At 51.0% G+C, this 19,468-nt stretch overlaps 2 protein-coding genes across 2 annotated transcripts; both read right to left on the bottom strand.

The window, feature by feature from the left end:
- Positions 1-2,914: 2,914 nt before the first annotated feature.
- Positions 2,915-7,276, bottom strand: Mrm1 (mitochondrial rRNA methyltransferase 1). The gene is made up of 5 exons (XM_051183790.1): positions 6,580-7,276; positions 6,289-6,382; positions 3,790-3,922; positions 3,572-3,691; positions 2,915-3,419 (listed from the first exon to the last, which is right to left on the bottom strand). Exons 1-5 carry the CDS (start codon positions 7,101-7,103, stop codon positions 3,337-3,339), a joined length of 954 nt encoding a protein of 317 aa, XP_051039747.1. The 5' UTR covers positions 7,104-7,276; the 3' UTR covers positions 2,915-3,336.
- A 1,105-nt stretch (positions 7,277-8,381) lies between these two features.
- Dhrs11 (dehydrogenase/reductase 11) lies at positions 8,382-16,626 on the bottom strand. Its single transcript, XM_051183717.1, has 7 exons — positions 16,199-16,626; positions 12,838-13,047; positions 10,777-10,871; positions 10,033-10,162; positions 9,339-9,431; positions 9,078-9,143; positions 8,382-8,965 (listed from the first exon to the last, which is right to left on the bottom strand). The coding sequence occupies exons 1-7, from the start codon at positions 16,553-16,555 to the stop codon at positions 8,924-8,926; spliced, it is 993 nt and encodes a 330-aa protein (XP_051039674.1). The 5' UTR covers positions 16,556-16,626; the 3' UTR covers positions 8,382-8,923.
- Between the last annotated feature and the right edge of the window lie 2,842 nt (positions 16,627-19,468).

Here is a 19,468-nt window from a genome sequence, read left to right on the forward strand (position 1 = left end):
CAGGGTATTGCTACATAGCCCCAGCTAGTCTGATACCTGCTATGCAAAATAGGCTAGTCTCAAACTCATTAACACTCTGCTGCTGCCTCAGCCTCCTGAGTGTTGTTGGGATTATAGGTAGGCACCACCATGTCTAGCAAGCCAGGGATTCTTGAACCCAGCGGCATAACACCAACTGGGGACCTTTAAGAAATACTGACCTATTTATTGTACACAGCACACACACACAGACACAAGAAACATACATACAAAAAGATTTAAATTTGGGGGTGTTTGTTTGATGTAGGGTTTCTCTATGTAACAGCCCTGGCTGTCCTGCAACGTTAGACCAGGCTGGCCTCGAACTCAGAAATCCATCTGCCTCTGCCTCTGTCACCACCACCCAACATTATAACTTAAAAAAGAAAGAAAACAGGGGCGCCTAAGAGACACTTCAGTGGTTAAGAGTGCATGCTGCACTTGTAGAGCACCTGAGTTAGGTTCCCAGCAATCCTGTCCGGCAGCTTACAACCACCTGAAACTGGATCGCCCTTCTCTGAACTCTGAAGACATGTGCACCCTCGTTCACACACCCACACTCAGACTCACACAAGCCAATAAATAAAATACACAAAATTTAAAAATAATCTTGCAAGAAAACAAGCAAGACAGGAATGAATTGGGCCTGGTAACTTAAGCTAGTAATCCTAGATACTCAGGAGCCTGAGGAAGAGGTGGAGAAGGAGGGTTGTAAGTTCAAGGCCTACCTGGGCTAGAGGATGAATTCAAGACCAGCCAGGGACCTGTTTCAAAAGGAAAAAAATAAAAGAGGTTTGGCAATATAGCTCAGTGGTAGTGTTCGCCTACCCTGGCTTTGATCCCCTGTACCACCAGAAGAGAAGGGAAGCAGGGCAGGGCAGGTGGGTCAGTGGGTAAAGGCCCTTGTCCTCAGGCCTGATGATATGAGCTCCATCCCCTGAATCCACGTAGTAGAAGGAAGGAACTGACTCCATCCAGCAAATTATCCTCTGATCTTCACATGTGTACTGTCGTGCACATGCGCGCGCGCGCGCACACACACACACACTCAAGGGAAGAAGCAAAGAAAGGAAGAGGAGCACCTGGCTCCTTCCTGGAGGCTGTTATTTAACTGATCTGGTGTCTCTAGGCATCAACAGAAACCCCTTCCCCTACCCCGGTGCAGGTAATGTTAAAAACCTATATGTGAACTCATAAAAATGACAAAATAATAAAAAGACAAGAACCGAATCCCTGTAGTAGGCTCTTTGGTGAGACCGCACAGCATCTGTTGGGCCCAAGCTCAGTGGTCGTCAGAGCTCATGTGACAGTTGGGGACACACAGCTCAAGATGTGGGATGGTGTTGATAAAGGGTTCTCCGTCTTTCTTAGGAGAACAACTCTACGGTGATTGAGGGGCCCTGTGACGGCTATTTGCCTGAGTTTGGAGTCACCTAGGAGACACACCTCTGGGCATGTCTATGGGGGTGTTCTCAGTTAGAGAGGACTAACTGAGGGAGGGCGGCTCTCGCTCTTTCTGGATGTGGTTAGCACCACCCCACTGCTGGACTCCTGGACTAAATGAAGGGGGGAGGGGAGAGTGTGAGCTGGGCACAGGCAAGCATTGTCCACTCCCTGCCTCACGCCCCTCCTGCTGCTATGTCCTCCCTGCTATGATGACATGAAAGTATTTCCTCAAACTAGAGCCAAAAGCACTCTTCAGATATTTTCTAACAGCAACAAGAAAAGAAACGACTGCAGGCCTTTTGTAAGCAAATTCAAATCTTGCACTAAGTGTGCACTGTTGTTAGGATCCTACTCCAGGGAGATTATAGAGGGAGATTATAAATAGGGGACTATTTATTGAGCACCTACTATACACGAGGTACCAAGTTCCCGCTGTTTCTCTACATCCTCTGAGGATACAAAGAGGGCATGGAGGTAACTGTTCACAAGCCTCTCAGCAACCAGGGTAGCAGTTCAGAGTTGTCATCCTCCCATTGCACACTCCGAGCTGCAGTCAGAGATGACCTGGCCACGTGTGGAGACAGTTTGGGTGGAGATGGGGTACAGACCTCCTGGCATCTAGTGGGTACATCTCACCACACTCAGGAAACTTCCTACAGCAAAGGGTTATCAGTCTAGGGCTCCGATGGAGCTCAGGAGGTAGAGTGCTTGCCTAGCTTGCACAAAGCCCTGGATCTATCTCGAGCAACATATACATTGGGCATAGTCTTGAATTCTTGTACTTGGGATGTGGGAGCAGGAGTATAAAAAGTTCAAGGTAATCTTCAGCTAAATGGCAAATTTTAGGACACTCTAGCTACATAGTACATGAAACCTCGACTCAAAAAGGGGGAAAAAAATCCTACTGCCCAGGGTGCACCCACCCCTCTTAGTACCCCAGGGTGATTGCTGTCTTGGGCTTGTTTCTTTAATGTCTACTAGGTGTTCCAATCTGCCACCCAGAGTGAGACCACTGTTCAGCAGTATCATGTCTGCTCCACTGTGGGATCCTGGAGGAGGGGACCAAGTCTACTGGGGTTGCACAACAGTGCCCCTGACCTCACAACCTCTCAGACTCAAAGGCAAGGGCTCTGGGTCATAGGTTCCTTCCACTGGGCTGGACTGGCCAGTGTGTGTGTGTGTGTGTGTGTGTGTGTGTGTGTGTGTGTTGGAGCTGTTTGCTATTTTACCTGTCTCTAATAGGGGTGTGTGTGTGTGTGTGTGTGTGTGTGTGTGTGTGTGTGTGTGTTGGAGCTGTTTGCTATTTTACCTGTCTCTAATAGGGCTGCAGAGAGGGGTCTCCCTGCAAGCAGCTGCAAAACTATAGTGCAAAGAGCAAGACTGCCACCTAATGGAGAGACAGGGCAGGGCCATTCAGCTGTAAGGTGCTCACTGGATGGGACCTCTCATTTATTTGATCCTTATCATCTGGAGGGGTGCGGATATGCACCTGTCCACCTGGTGTCCCTCTACATCCTCACTCTCACACCACACACCCTGCACTGGACCGCCTGGTTCTTTTCATGGAAAGACAGCCCCTAGGCAAGATCCAGGACAGATACTGTCTGTCTTAACCCATTCTGGAAATGAGCAAACTACCTTTTTCCAAATGGAAATGACCACACCCCACAGCCCCCACTATAGCCAGCAAACAGGCTGTCCAGGCAGAGAACCCAGCAACATTCAAGCCTGAAGATCGATGTGCAACTCATTCCGATTCCTACACACGTGCATCTCAGTTCATGAGAACCCATATTTGGCCTGTTTTTCTGACCACAATGGCAGTCCTGGGTACTGGGCCTCTCTCAGTCCTTCAGGCGTAGCTAAGGGTTCTCAAGTGTCTTGGAGAAATTGTCCTTTCTCCATCTGTACAGGGAAACTCTTCTTCTGGCTGAAAATGGAGTGCAGAAGAATTCCTAAAGGCAAGGGGGAGATGGAGAGGATCAGGACACACACAGGGCACACTCTCATTTTTCACACATAAGTGGCACAGGGTTTGTTCAGGGTAACTTGTCAGAAAACAACAGGGAGACAGTAGCCACCCCCATGAGGGGAAGTGGAGACTCACCGGTGGCTACAGACACATTCAAGGACTCAAGACCGGGAGGCAGGTGACGCCTGGGCAGAATAGTAAGGAGCAGCTGGCAGGAGGCAAAAACCTCCTGGGACAGACCAGAGCCCTCATTGCCTGCAGGACATGGGACAGTGTTAGAGGGCCCCAAGCTGATGTCCACACACTTAGAAAGCAGACATATGAAATCATAAACGCAGGTATAGCCTACCTACCCAACACAAGGAGAGTAGGCCGGTCCCAGACGAACTCTAGGCAGCTAGTGATGGGGACCTTGGAGGACTGGGGGATTTCAGGTCCTGGGCAGCCCACTGTGCCCACCACGAGCCAGCCCTGCTGGGCCTTGGCCTGAAAGAAAGAAGAAAACACCATGTCCCGGTTTACTAAATGGTCACCAGAGCCATGACCAATGAACCCAGCCTTGCACACACACATTCACGGAGAGGTGCCTTCCACTTAGGGCTAGTCATGTGCTCTGGGCACTGAGGATGGGGCCAAGAACACAACAGACTAAAATCCCAGCTGTGTGGCTGGGGGGCCGTGGAAGTTATCCTTGTAGTGTTGGCAGAGAGCAGGCCTGAAGACAACTAGTGAATGAGCATCTCACGGGAAGTCAGGGAAGGTTCTGGGCAGGGAGACCTGCAAGTATGGAGGCATAAAGGCCCTGCTCCCCCATCATAGCTGAGGAATGGTAAGCTGGCAGGAGGGAAAGTCTTCAAAGAGGCAAAACAATGGCCACACAGAGTAAGGTGTCAAGGGCCACTGGAAACATAGGGCTCTCATTCTGATGTCAAAGCTTTGAAAGGTTTTATTTTGGTTTGATTTTTAAGACATGAGCTCGCTAAGAACCCAAGGCTGGCCTTGAACCCATGGTGATCTTCCAGTCTTAGTCTCTCAGGTACTGAGACTACAAGTATGTGCCATTGGACCTGATGCTTTGAAAGGCTTTGAACAAAGTGACCCTGCATGACACGGGTGTGCATGCCATACTGATACCCAGCATCGGGGAGATGGGAAACTCAGAAGGGGGCAGCATTAGAAAGGGTGAGAAATGGGGATGGTGTAGCAATAACTCCAAGGAAAAGGCAAAAGGGTTTGGGGACATGTGGGACAAAGCCGTGAGGACAAGAAGTCAAAGGAGATCTCTGGGCTGAACAAAGACCGGGTGGACGGTAAGTCCTGGAGGTGGGGCATTTGAAATGCCCACTGTGGGAGCAGAGGGGAAGAGTGGAGGTGGTAATAAGTCTGGAGTTGCGGTGGAGAGGTTAGAGCATCCATTTGGGAAGCAGTCAAATAAGGTGAGAGTTTAAACCCAGCAGTGGTGACATGCCTTTAATCCCAGCACTCAGGAGGCAGAAGCAGGCCATCTCTGAGTTTGAGGTCAGCCTGGTCTGCAGAATGGGGGTGGGGGGCAGGGCTACACAGAGAAACCCTGTCTCAGGAAAAAAATAAACAAAAGGTGAATCCCATTTCTCACCAGGCTTGGCCAGAGTTCCTCAGAAGGGAGACTGCTTCTAGATGTGTGCTGTTCGCTATGAAAACCATGAGGCACATCTGACTGCTTCCATTTTCTTTTGTGTATGAGGGTTTACCTGCATGGATGTGTATATACCACAAGTGCCTGGTATCTCTGGAGGCTGGAATAGGGAGGGCTAAAATGCTCTGGAACTGGAGTTACTTTGTGGGTGTTGGGAATCAAACCTGGGTCCTCTGGGAGTGCAGCCAGTGCTCTTAACCCTGAAGCCATCTCTCCAGCCCTAGCACACGTGACTATTAATGACCGAAAAGGCTAGCCCGAATTAAGATGTATTATGTATACATTTTAAAATGTGATTTCATCTGGACACGGTGGCATAAGGAGGCCAAGGCAGGAGGATTTCTGTGGATCTGAGGCCATCCTGGGCTACACAAGACCCTGTCTCAATTTTTTTTCCCCATTAATAATATTTCAAGTGTGTTTTAATGACATTCTGGGCATAGTGAATAAAATTATGTTTCTTTTTATTTTTCTGGTTTTTTGATGTTGTTGCTGTTTTGTTTTTTGAGATTGGGTCTCATTGTAGTCCAGGATGGCCTTGAAAGCCTTCCTGTCTCCACTTCCTAAAGGCTCAAATTACAGACACAGGGCTCGTTTTACTTTTCAGCGTGGTTACTAGAAAGCCTGAAGTTAGACACATGGCTTGAATACAAGTTTATTAGATGACTTTCTTTCCCCTTTTTCCTGGGGGGGGGGGGGGGCTGGCGACAGGAAAAGTCAGAGGGACTGCCAAATGCGAGGTAATTCTGCCCCCTAGTGTCTATCCAGGAAAACACAGCAGAAGAAAGCTACAGTGTGCCCCTAGAAAAGCCTTGTTCAAAATCGCTCTCAAGATGAACTTCTATTCCAAGTACCCACAGCTGCTGTCCACCAGCTCCCCAGAGCATCGCTGAAAACCCAAAGATGTCAGACATTGATTTGGTGATACAGGCGGCCAAGGCCTGCAGTAAATGAAATGAATCGAGAAAATCCCTAACTTCAGACGATGTTCCATTTGTGATTTTAAAGACCCCGGGATCCTTCCCAGTAGGACTTAGGCAGTAGGAATCTGTCACCACGTCCCAGCCCCCCCCCCCCGCAGACCCACCCCCCTCCGCCCATCCACTGCTAGCTGAAAGTAGCTTTAAGGACCTGAGCTAGACTCATCACCTCTCCTTCCCATCTTGTCCCGCATTACCTTCAAAAAACTGGCCAGGTCAGAAGTGGCGAACACGTCCATCACCTCCACAGCCCCAGCGCTGGCCTTACTGACTACTGGAGTAAGCGGGCAGCTGCAAAGGTTCCCCACAATCCGCGTTAAACCCCAGAAATCACAAGCCCCGGGCCCTACACACCCTTGGGCTCCCAAGGGTTTAGGAGTGAGCACTCTGGTCAACCGGGAGACCGGGACGAGGGATTACCCCAAGGTGCTTAGGAACTTGGCTCCGCCTCCAGAACGGGCGCAAACAGAACTAAGAGACATCCATGCCTGTTTCTCCGGCTGGTGATGACTCTGTCTACTCCGAGGAAGTGAGCGGAGCGCAGCACAGCCCCAAGATTCCGGGGATCCTGGAGCCCCTCAAGGACGAGCCACAGCTGCTGAGGGTCGTTGCCCGGGCTCGCCTCTGCCGCCTCATCGCAAAGCCGGGGCCGCAGCGGGCTCACCTCCATGCAGACTCCCTGGTGCACCTGGTGGCCGCACAAGGCGTCTAGCTTCTGCCGCCTGGGCCTCAGGACAGGGATGCCCCGCGCTTCGGCCACCCGGAGCAGCTCGGCCCGCTCCCCCTGCAGCCCAGCCTTACCGGCCTGGAGCAGGAGCCGGGCCACGCGCCGGCGGGCGGCCCGCAGGGCCAGGAGGCACGGGGACAGGCCGAACAGAAGTTCCAGCCGCTGGGTCGGCGGCAGGTCATCCAGAAGCAGGCGGCTCAGCTCCTCCCCGCCAGGCCGCGCCACCGGGGAGAAATGACGGGCAGTCAGACGACCGAAGCACCGGACCGTCCAGAGCAGTCGCATCGCTCTAGCTGCGCCCGGGACTCCACTAACAGACGGATGCAGAGGACCCGTTGACCTCCCACACCTCGCCCCTCACATAGGACAAACAGTCCCGAGTCTCCCGCTCAAAGATTGCCCACAACCTGACACCCAAGCCAAACCAGTCACCTATCAGACTCCCACGTGAGTCCCCAGCTTCCGGGTTCCGGAGGCCCGGCCCCCTGACCGATGACGCACTCGCGTTCTTGGCCACAACTATGTCTCCACAGCACCCTCTGCAGGAATGGCTCGCCCTACCTGTCCTGCCGCGGGCGAGCTTAGAGGCTATGCATGCTGATGCTGAGATGCTGAGGCTGAGCGGACCCTACCTCGGTTTGCTCCCGGTGAGGGGAGATGTCAGGAGGGTGGGCTAGCTGCTTTCACTTACTTAATTGCAAAGATCAATTAATCCTGTTCTATCAAGTCAGTCTTGATGCTTTCCTCCCTACTTTCAGGCACATCATCTTATCTGGGAATTTTCCCCAGAAGCTTATCCTATCAGACTCTTAGAACCAGTCAGCAGAACTGGACCACTGCAGTGAAGGCCTATGGGGTCTCTGTTGACAAGCACTGCTCTTTGCCTATAGTAATACTGAGATTCCTTTGCTCACTGCCCCTACTACCTACTAATTATTTTCAGCCTGTTTTTTTTTTTTTTTTTTTAACTTTTTTTCCCTAAAGGCAATGTTTCACTAAGTAGTCCCCATGTATGGCCTAAAACTTGTTATGTAGACCAGGCTGGCCACAAACTCACGGCGATCCCCCTGCTTCAGCTTCTCAAATGTTGGTATTAAAAGTATGCACCACTATGCCCAGGTACAATTTATCTTATTTTTCAAAATTCTTTCATTGTTTATGCATGTAGGTGTACTGTCTGTGTGTGTGGCTGTGCACCAAATGCGTGCCTGGTGCCCCAGGAGAGCAGTAGAATGCAGATTCCCTGGGACTGGGGTCACCATGTGGGTTCTGGGAATCAAACTTAGGTCCTCCAGAAGAGCAGCCAAAGTTCCTAACTTCTAAATCATCTCCTAGCCTTCTTATTTACTTACTTAATTGCTTGCTAACTTATGGGTTGTTTTTTGAGACATATATAGACTTGATTGGCCCTAGCACTAACCATCTCCTGCTCCCAATCCTGAAGTGATGCCCCAAATATACCCACCTTCCCACTTACCTGGAAGAAATTCTGAGACACAACCTCACTGATTACCAAGGAGAGGAAAAAAAAAAAAAAAATGAAAGACACTTCTGAAACCAGAGTAGGTTGCGATCTTTCTCTTTAATTGTTACAGTGAAATGTAAGCTCGGAGACAGGTCCTGGTATTCTGTAGCCATGGTTAGAGTGCAGTAATCACCCCAGGATAAGAGCCAAAATTGGACTGGAAGGGTGGGGGACTGGAAAGGGAGCCTGGAGCCCTGGGTAACTATACAGGAAAAAGATGAGGTTCTGCCTACTACCCAAACCCTAAGGGGCAGAGGGTAGGGTGCAATAAAATAAACAGTGCCCCTTTTGGCCACATCCCTTGCCTGTGTCAAGAGGAAGAGGCTGAGGAGAGTAAAGGCTAAGGAACCCAAGAGAGGGACTCAGAACAAGTCAGCAGATAAAACAGCCACAACCATGCCTTCTCTCCCCAGCCCCCCCTTTTTTTTTCACATGTATAATGGGGATAATTTGACAAATTTTCTATCCCTAGTGGAGTGGATAAGGAAGTAAGATCAAGGGTCCAAAAATCAACACCTAAAATCCAGAGGCAGGAGGCCAGCCATGAAGGGTGGGGAAGGTAGGAGTTCCTCACAGAACACTAGGTCACCTGCTCTGTGGGCCTCATCTGGATGTCTCCAACCTGTGAAAGGCAGAAGGGTTTGAGGCAGCCACCCGCTAAATGACTCCCTGCTGCCCACTTGTGGGCACCCCTGGGCTTCTCCCAGCAGGCGAACAGCTAAGGCCAGACTCACCTGAACATGTGGGGGTGTGCTGAGCACGTAGATGACAGCCTCAGCCACATCCTCGGGTTTGAGACACTGCGAGCACCAGAGGGAAAGGGTTGAGACGAGGACAGAAGTAAGCCAAGCTCCTTCCCCTCAGAGGGACTCTCTAACACCCACATTCCCACCCCAGCCAGTCCTCCGGGAGTGACAAGAGAAGCCGAGGGAGCCGCCCTCAGGGACTTAAGGACCCAGGGGCTTTACTAGGCGCAGCCCAGGAGAAGGCCCCACCTTTATGTCCTCATAGGTGGCAGCGGCTGTCTCGGGGTCCTTGTCATGGAGTTTGAAGGCAAACCGTGTCTCCACCAAGCCTGGAGAGATACACTGGGCCAACAGAGAGGGCCTGCTCAGCTTGAGCTTTACCAGGCCTTGAGGAGGTTGAGGAGAAAGGATAGAGGACACAGGGCTCTTGATTCACAGCGACAGCTGCCTCATGTCCTCAACTGTCCTCCTCCTTCCGAAGTCACTACTGACAGCTGCAACTGGCCCCTCTCACAACATCCTGTACTACATATGGAGCCGTTCCTACACGTTTAGTGCTTCACAAGGCGGTGCTGCTTAAAGCCTCACACGGGGTAAGCATCACGCCATTTCACAGATGTGAAGACTGAAGCTTGGGGAGGCTCAGTGATTTACCCCAAGTCACGTGGTCTTCCAGCTGGTCTCCAGTCACTGTGTGTGATTGTCCTTAGTCTCACTCCATGTTCCCTTCAAGTCGCCCCCTCCCACTCAAAGTGTAAGTCTGACCATGGGCTCTGGAGTCAGTGAAGTGAGGTGACTGTCCTTGTAAGGAGCTCCAGCGCCCCGGAGCCCAGGACGTGTGCACTCAGTTGAACCCAGGGGCTCTCAGCAGGCCTTCCTGGACACGTGCAGGTGGGAGGGCTGGGCCCGCGCCATTCCCACCAGGGCTAGACCACAGCCTCACCGTGGCCCGGATATGGGTCTGGGCCTCCAGAAGCTCTTGCCTTAGTCCCTCTGTCAATGCAGTGACGGCATACTTGGTCGCACTATAGAAATGGATGACAGACTGGGGTGGGACTCGGTGGCCACACATGCTGGGTGGAAGAAGGGAAGGGGAGAGATGAGAGAGTAAAGTTCCAGAGACACTGGCAGTGCTCCTATCATCCTGGTCAGACTCATTATCCAGAGGCTGACAGCGAAGTCTGGGGGGGAGGGGAATGATATGGGAACCTCTGATGCTATCCCTACAGTCCACTGGAAGAATCCAGTCTCTTGTCTACACAGCTCCTGAAACCTGTTTTGCCTTGAAGCTGTCCTTCTGCTGATTGCATACTCACTTCTGCAGCCCGACAGGTTGACAAAAGCCTCACCATGTTGTCTGGGTGTCCACTGACAGGGGTCTACTGGGAGATCTCTGAGGCTATCCAGACCATGCCCCCCAACAGACAATGGGCTCGCCTATGTTAGAGTCTGTGCAGTCTCTTTGGACCACAAGAAGGGTTTATCCCTGGGTCTGAGGAAGAGGCACAATGGTACTCAGTCCCTGGAGAGTTCTAGGCGTTGGCTATGGAGGGCCAGGGCTAAGCTGTCCACTCTAGATGACCAGATGCAGGCACTTCCCTTTGTCAGGATCATACCTATCTCACTACCAAAGACACTGCCGTCTAGAAGTTAAGTGAGCTGCACCAGAGTGGCCGCCTGGCCTCACCTGTTGATGTTAATGATATGCCCGTCGTCCACATTCCGCTCCTTCATGGACTGATAAGCCTCCCGAGTGCAGATGCTGAGGGCCAGCACATTCACCTGTGGGCCAGGGAAGGCAATGGAGTGTCTCCAGCTTGGGCCCCACTCAACAGGTGGGATTGTCGAGTGCCAGGGGCAGGGAGTGCCGTGCCTTCTCTGTGGAGGGTTCCACTCCTCACAGCTGCCACCCACACATGACCGCAGAGGCAGGTCTTCTCCTGGCTGAGTCCCCAGAGGAATAAGCTTCCCAACAAGCCCAGGACACTCTGCCAGCCATCTCTGCCTCAGTAAACCAGCCCCTTCTCAGGGACAGTGTCTGTACCTGCTCCCTCCTAAACAGATTGAAACCCTTCCTGAAATGGCCTAAATCTTCTCCCTCACACACACAACCCATCCCCTCTCTCCCTGCCCTCCTCAGTCACCCTGCTCCCTGGTAATCCCCACCAATCATGTGTGGAGGAGACTCACGGGCCTTTAACCTGCACCCCAGCAACAAGCCCAGGTGTGGGGAATCTTCAGTGGGTGGGGTCCCCTGTCACTTGTGGCAGAGGTGACCTCTATGAAGTCCCCACCCTTCACAGAGCAGAGGTCTGAGGAGCTATCTGCTCTGAAGCCTCTGTCCGCTGTCACTCCACCTATTAGCCTTGTCAGAGAGCCAGCAGCGATAAAGCTGTCATCGGGCCCCCCTGCCTCTCTTATCCAGAGAGGGACAGCTGGCAAATTAGCTGATTTGCTTTATCAAGTGTCACCCAGACACCAGGACAGAATGCCCCCAGTGAAAACCTGCCTCAGTGCTTGTGGTAGCAGCAACACTTGGATATTAGGATGCAGAAAGGACTCAGCCTGTTTCTGGTCCTCTTAACAGGGTAGGATTTGCAGACATACAGAGGCCAAATGTATCCCTCAGGAGCATGGTGGGAGCCTCCTGGGTCTAGGGCCTATTAGGATGGGGCTACTAGATTTAGGTAATATTCAAGGCAAGGGGGCCTTGGGGACTTAGGAGTCCCTCATTTTACAGATGGGCAAGCTAAGGTCCAGGTTTAGACATGCACCTCTGCACACCAGGGCTATGATTCTGATCCAGAACACTGAGGACAAGCATTCATTCTCATTGTTCATCGTTTCACTTCCAAGTACCTATTAGTACTAAGCTAGTGGTACCAGATGTAGCAGAGCTGTGGCATTGCTTTCAGCTTCTCAAATACTTTCACACCCTAAGGTCACCCCACAATGCTGCGCAGAAGTTGGAAACACAGGTCCTTGGCTGTGTTTGGCCTCCACATGCTCTTATTACATTATTTATTTACTTTGGGTGTGTACATGCCACAGTGCTAACGTGGAGATCAAAGGAGAATGTATAGGAGTGACTCTCTTCTCTCACCACATGGATCCTGGGTCTTAATGGTAAGCACCTTCGCCCACTGAGCCATCTCACCAGCCTCTGGCCCCCACATTCTCTAAAGTGTAGGGCAGAGTCCCCATTTCTTGAAAAGAAATCAAAGATCGGCAGTGGAGCAACTAACCTGGATTTGAGCAAGGGTCACCCTTTTACAAGGCCATGTGTTCTCCTCGATTCTGTAGATCACATGTGGGGACAGTGGAGGGTGTGATACTGATAATATGTTCATCCCAACTAACTGTGACAGGACTGAAACTCAGAGGCTGTCAATCAACTTGCCTGAGTCACACAGAGCCAGGTGTGAACATAACCTCTTATCTCTGCCACTTTACTTCCCCTAAGACCATGATCCCAGGGACCCAGCACAGGCAGGGACACTCTACAAACTACAGTTCTCTCCCCCACAATCTTTCTCCCATCACAACCAGTCTAGAATTTACGAATTACCAGGGGCTAAAAAAGACGCGTATCCACTCACTCACTATCCTTGTGCCACAAGCAGTGAGTGGAAAATCAAAATGCTTCCTCTCCTTGGAGTCTTGTCCCACGAGCCCTCTGCCTTACAGGCCCTTGGTGCCCACTCTCCTCTTGTCACCCAGCCTCCTGCCCCAGTTCTGGAACCCTTACATTGAACATGTCCTTCCAACCGCTGGTGCTGCCTGAGAGCAGGGTGTCAGGCCGGGCCATGCCGGCATTGTTGATGCAGATATCCACGCCACTGTGCTGAGAGCGGACAGCCGAGAACATGGAGAGGATGTCCTCCTCATTTGACAGGTCACATCTGTAGGGGATCAAAGTCCCGGGGTAGCCTGCACTCTTACATTCAGCAGCCAGCTCCTATGAAACCCAACAGGGGTCTAACTGGGGTGAGCTGCTCACTCCCACACCTCACCCAGGGTCAGCCTTCCCTCCCATTTCACTACTCAGAGCTCTCTAGCAGCAGCTGCCTAAGGCCATATGAGAGAGGCTGGGTCTGCCCATCCCCAAAGATTGATCTGTTTGGTCAAAGTCTAAGGGGTTGGGGACACTCCCTGCGAGGAGAGGAACAGCAGAACAGATCAAGGAAGAATGTCACATATACACTAAAGTCTCTGGTGCTAAGGAGAGAGAAGGGGACAGGGATCCTGGGAATGGAGGTAGATTTCTCTTCTATTCTTTCCTCAATACCTGGAAATAGACCTATATATACCTTTGGCCCAATATCATTCTTCCATTAGGGCCAAGAGGCCCTGAGCTGGTTACCCCGGAGCTCTAGTTCTATTCTCTTTAGTGTCAGACAGTCCCTCCCAGAAGGGCTCAGCTCTGAATTGCCACCATCCCTTCACAAAAGGCACACAGAACTTAGCCGGGCTTTGGTGGTTGCATGCCTTTAGTCCCAGCACTCAGGAGGCAGAGGCAGGAGGATCTCTGTGAGTTCAAGGTCAGCCTGGTCTACAAAGCTAGTTCCAGGACAGGCTCCAAAGCTATACAGAGAAGAACCCTGTCTGGGGGGGGGGAATGCGGGGAGCACACAGAACTTAAAGGTAAGTCCTATACACATCTGTCAGTGGAACTCAATCAAGTCCCTCTTCCTCCCTGAAAGTGGTCAGGCTCTCTAACCCCTGGCTCCCCCTCAACCCCAAGTTTTCCCCACTACTTGGTTGGTCGACTGCCACTAGATACTTCCTGCGCATCCAAGTTCGTCAGCACACTGTAGAGCCCTGAGAAAGCAGAGCCACTAAGTGTGGCAGGAGCTGACATTTAGAAGTTGGAAGAAGGCGGGCTGTGGGAGGCCAGTGAGTGACTGTGCACTTGTGAAGGTGACTGTGTAAGGGAGGTGGGGGGCAGGGTGCAGGCTGCCCTACAGGAAGGCCAATTTGGCCAACTGCCCTGGCCTGGAGCCCCTTCCTCCTTCCAAGTGAAGCCAGGAATAAAAGGCTTGATCGGGTGACCAAGTAAATTCTTTCCTTCCTTTCTGTTTGTTTTGTTTTGGTTTGGTTTTGCGTGTTTGAGACAGGGTTTCTCTGTGTAGCCCTGGCTGTCCTGGAACTCGCTCTGTAGACCAGGCTGGCCTTGAACTCACAGATCCACCTGCCTCTGCCTCACTTGTACCTTGTTAGGTTCTTCCTGCTTTAACTTTCTATGAGTTCAAAAACTGTATCCCTCTGGGACTCAGAATCCCCCTTCCACCTGATTTTACTGTTCATAACCACCCCAGGGAATAGGATTTCTCCTAGTAGAATGCCAGAACCCAAACTTAGTTTTAATATCATCGAATTAATCAATCAATAAAACAGATAGTGAGCAAGAAACCCAGGAATCCCCCCTCTAGACTCAAAGTCTCCAACAGAAAAACTGTGTGTGTGTGTGTGTGTGTTAGGGGTATATGGGCAGTGAATGGGTGTTTGTTGTGTATGTGCGTGCGTGCGTGCGTGCGTGCGTGCGTGCGTGTAATATTCCTCTCGGAGTCACTGCCTCTCCATGCTTCACCTCTGCCATCTCCATCTACTCTCCAAAATGACCTGAAATCAGGACAGTCCCACACAGCAAAGATGTTCTCCCTTAATAACAAGGAGCCATCCTCAGGCTAAATAACCTGCCTGGAGATTCCCTTGGGATTCAGGGCCTCCCTTTCCTGGCTAGCTTAGGGTAAAGAAGTGGAAGAGAAGGCGAGAATGGCTTCAGAATTAGGGGACCAAAACTAAAAACAGAGGTTTGAAGAGATGGCTCGGTGGTCAAAAGCACTGACTACTCTTCCAGAGGACCAGGGTTCAATTCCCAGCGCAGCGGCTCACTGTCTATAACTCCAGTTCCAGGGGATCTGGCACCCTCACACAGACATATATGCAGGCAAATGCACCAATGCACATACTTTTTTTTACAAGCCTAGGAGAATCCAGTTATCCAACCCCTGGCCTTAATCCCCTAGGCTTCAAAGCCAGGGTTGGGCCCTATGTGTCTCCAGGGAAAGGGAGGGGCAAAGTGGGGTGCTGGTGGAGCCAGGTGACCTTGGGATTATCTGGGAGGCTATAAAGTGTACCTTTAGTCAGTAGCTGGGGAGCGGACAGTCCCTCCTGCACACCTTCCTTCGCCTCCACCCAAAGCCTCCTTACCCCTTTTCTACTAGCGGACTTTGAGCTAAGGTGAGGGCAGGGCCCGGCAGGGAAGGGCTAGCCTACACACCTGATGGTGGTCCTGCCAGGGCAAATAATGGGACTTTCTCTTGTCTTCCCCAAAATGGCCATCTCCTCCTCATCTTTTTGAGAGTTGATGCTGCTCATAAGTCTGGGAACCCCCAAAAGCATGTTAAAAGAAAAACTAGGAAGTTCTGGATCCATCAAGATTTACATGTCCAATGCCCTATTTCACCTATTCAGTCCCACCTAGGAAAGTGAATCAGAAAAAAAGGATCTATAAGTAAATATTCCAGTCACTACTTAGGCTCATGGCATATGAGCGGAACTTCAGATATGACTGAAAGGAGAGTTCCTCCCCACCCCCATCCGCCTCACTTGTGGGTCAAACACTCAAGACCTTTAGCCTCTTGCTCATTGGTTGGATAGCAGTTTACCTGGTGTGGCTGGGTGAGGTCTGGGGACAAGAGGAAACTAACCTAGCCACTAAGGCTAGCCAGCTCTCTTTCCTTCTCCCTGGTTGCCTAGCTAGGCCATGACCTCTGGCTTCCCCTTTCCACCTGCTGGTATAGGGGCAGATGATGGCAGGGGTAAGGGAAGAGAATGCCAGGGGTCAGGGATTTGGTACACTGCAGCACAGGCTACCAGGAGCGACCAGCTCTTCATAAAAACAGGACTAAGGGAGAAAGTAAGTCCTCCCGCTACTAGACACCCATCTCCCCTGCCCTCGAGACCGTTGCAAATGGCCCTGGGGTAGCAGGCTGGGGAGAGCAGGGTCACAACCTGGCTCCGGCCACTCCCCCTCCCCCACTCGGAGCCCTACCCCGTGGAAACGACGTCCCCCAGAGCGTCCCCGCTGCTCAGCGGGGCCTTACCTCGATGTTGCCAACGGTGCGGGCACAACCCACCACCTTCAGTCCCTGCTGGACTAATGCCCGAGCCACGGCCGCACCTATGCCCCCCGAGGCTCCCGTCACCAGTGCCAGCCGGTCGCGCCACCTCTCCATGCCGGCTCTGGCCATGGTCCCGAGCCGTCCGGCCACCTCGTTCAGCGAGCCAGGCACTGAGACCAGGGAGCTTCGTCCGGAGTCACCGAGGCTCGGCCGCTCCCCGGTCACTGATGGGGCGGGCTCCGACAACCTGCAAACATCGGAGCAGCGCCTAGATCCACCCCCATGCGGGCCGGCCTCTGGCCGGGGCTCCGCCCTCGGGACCTCGGCACTGGGCCACATCGAGCCCGAGGACCGCCGCGGCCTGGCCGCCCTGTCCCTTGAGCGGCCGCGGGGCCGCCCCTTCCGGCCACGCCCCCTCACGAGCCCGTCCCTCCCGCGGCTGACGGAAACCGCAGCGTTGCTGGTGGGGGCCCACCGGCGCGAGAGGGGGCCTGACACCCTGTGCTCTTGCTTTCTTGGTGAGCACCTCCTTTTGTGGTGGAAGAGGAAGAGAATGCACGCACTCAAGGCCTCCTTTGCTCAGTCAGCCCCACTTCCAGAGGCCTGAGGCCAGGACAAGGGACCTAAAGGTTATTCCAGGACCCTCCCAAACCACAGTTGACTGATAACAAGGATTCAGTCCAGGAAAACTCAAGTTCTCCGCCATTAAGACCAGGTGACCCGAGGAAGGGCTCTTATGCACATTACCCGATCCTTTGGCCTTACTAACCTAAAACAACTAAATGGTTAAAATGCCCAAGTATTGTTGGGTTCTACTCCTAAATGGCCCCATGGTCTCCAACTGCACCCTCTCCAGTCCCATGTGAGTGCAAATGTTATACGATGTACTTTCATGATTGCTGGCAAGAGCTGACAATCTGGACACTATGTAGCAGGCATATGTACACACTTTAAACATGCAAAATATACCTAAGATAGGGGGTTTTGTTTTGTTTTTCTATTGCAGGCGACTCAACACAGGGCCTCACACATGTTGAGCTCTTGCTCTACCACAAGGCCTGGTGGCACAAGCCAGTAATAGCACTATGGGAGGTGGAGGCAGATGAATCAGTTCAAGGCCATCTTTTACTACACAGACAGTTTCAGGCCAGCTGGAACAGACCTTTTCACAAGAAGTAACACAATTATACTGGCACATATAGAGGTGTGATGGTGTGACTTGCGGCCCAATCCTAGGACAGGAATGTGCCCAGCTATCTTTCATTTTCCATTATTAGGCTGTCAGTTTTGTTCAGAGAAGGGTTCACTGGCCATTCCAGGCTGAAAACTGCCTGTGGTGGTGGTGCTCACCTTTATGACTTTAATCCCTGCACCAGGAGGCAAAGGCAGGTAGACCAATCAATCTATAGGGTGAGGTCCAGGTCAGCCAGGGCTACATACAGAGAAACCCTGTCTTGAAAAACACAAAAATAAAAACATAAAAACTGATGTCTGCCTTCTTCATATAGCCATGCCTTATGGTTGCTGGAGTTGGACATATAGGTCAGACATAGGATCTCTCTCCACACATGGCTTGTGTGGAGCACCAGGAGGCTGAGGCATGTTTGTAAATCACATTCTGGGATGAAGAGCTCAGAAAAGCACTGGTTCAACTCCCAGCATCCACATGGCAACTCACAACTCTAACTCCAGTCCAACATCTTCACACAAACATACTTAGAAGTGAAAACACCAACACACATAAAAGGTTTTTTTTAATAATTGCTGGCTGATGGCAGCATGTGCCTTTAAAATGAGTACTCAGGAGGCAGAGACAGGCAGATCTCTATGAGTTCAAGGCCTGCCTGGTCTACAGAGCAAGTTCCATAACAGCCAAAGCTGTTACACAGAGAAACCCTCCCTGTTTCAAAAAACAAAATTTTTAAAATTTCATTCAATAAGCACCCACTTAGCTATCCTTCATATGGCCACAAGAGCAACAATTACAACAAAACCACTGCTTTTGGAAACTTTACATAGCCAGGTGTGTAGCTCAGTTGGCAGAGTGACTATCTAGTAAAGAAAAAATTGCCTAACATTATCTTCCCAGAGTTGAGTATGTTGCTCAGTGACACACAACCAATTTTAAATACAACTCATGTTGACCATCAACACCTTGGGATATATCTCCAAGGAGGCTGAGGTAAGAAAATCTCCAGTTCAAGGCCAGTCTGAGCTGCACAGTGAGCCTCAAACAAAGGATGCCAATGATGAAAACAGGACTTAAGCATGATTGTTACACACTTGAACTCTTAAATGGTAGGAAGTCCCTACAATTCAGTGCAGCTCCACTCCTCAGACATGATGTCCTACTACTTTTATCGGGGTCACCAAGTGTTATCAACAAAGCTCTAACTATGCATTTGTAGTGCTATTCAACCTAATGCTTTTCCCCCATTCGTTGTGTACCAAGTGCCAGGCATGCATATGTGTAAGCCAGACAAAACTGATATGGTTCCTGTTAACACTGTCCATCTTTTTAAGTATTTAAGTATCATAAATTTAATATTTAAGTATTTAAGTATTATGATATTAAGTGTGGCAACACACTTTTAATCCCAGAACCTGGAAGACAGAGGCAGGCAGATCTCTGAGTTCAAGACCCACTTGGTCTACATGTCAAGTCTCAAAATCAGTAGTTACATATTTATTGGTGGGGGACATGCATACCTCATGAGGTCAGAGGGGACAACTTGTGGGGGTCAGATTTCTCCATATGGGTCCCAGGAATCACTCAAGTTGTGAGGCCTGGTGGCAAGCACCTTCTTTGAAACAGGCTTTCTTTGGCCTGGAACACAAGCCCAGTAGGTCAGCAAGCCATTAAGTCTGTCTCTGATGCCCAGCACTGAGCTTTTTCTTTTTGGCCAATTTACTTTTTCCCCCAGTTTACTTTTTATTCTTTGACAGTTTCATATAGTATATAATGAATTTAGTCCTTTTCTTTTTACACATTACCCAGTCTCATCCCTTACCCAACCTCTCCCTCTTAGTGTGTTCTGGGGATAGAACTCAGGTTTTTGTGTGGTTCCCATTTTTCAAGACAGTTTCTCTGTGTAGCTCTGGCTGTCCTGGAACTTGGCTCTGTAGACTAGGCTGGCCTTGCTAGACCTCAAAGATCTGCCTACCTTTCTCCCAAATACTGGGATTAAAAGCATGCATCACCACTTCCCTGTTGGAACTTAGGTTCTTACTGTTATCTCCCCATCACTAATT

Source organism: Phodopus roborovskii, unplaced genomic scaffold (genome assembly GCF_943737965.1).
Source record: "Phodopus roborovskii unplaced genomic scaffold, PHOROB, whole genome shotgun sequence".
Classification (NCBI taxonomy): Eukaryota; Metazoa; Chordata; class Mammalia; order Rodentia; family Cricetidae; genus Phodopus; species Phodopus roborovskii.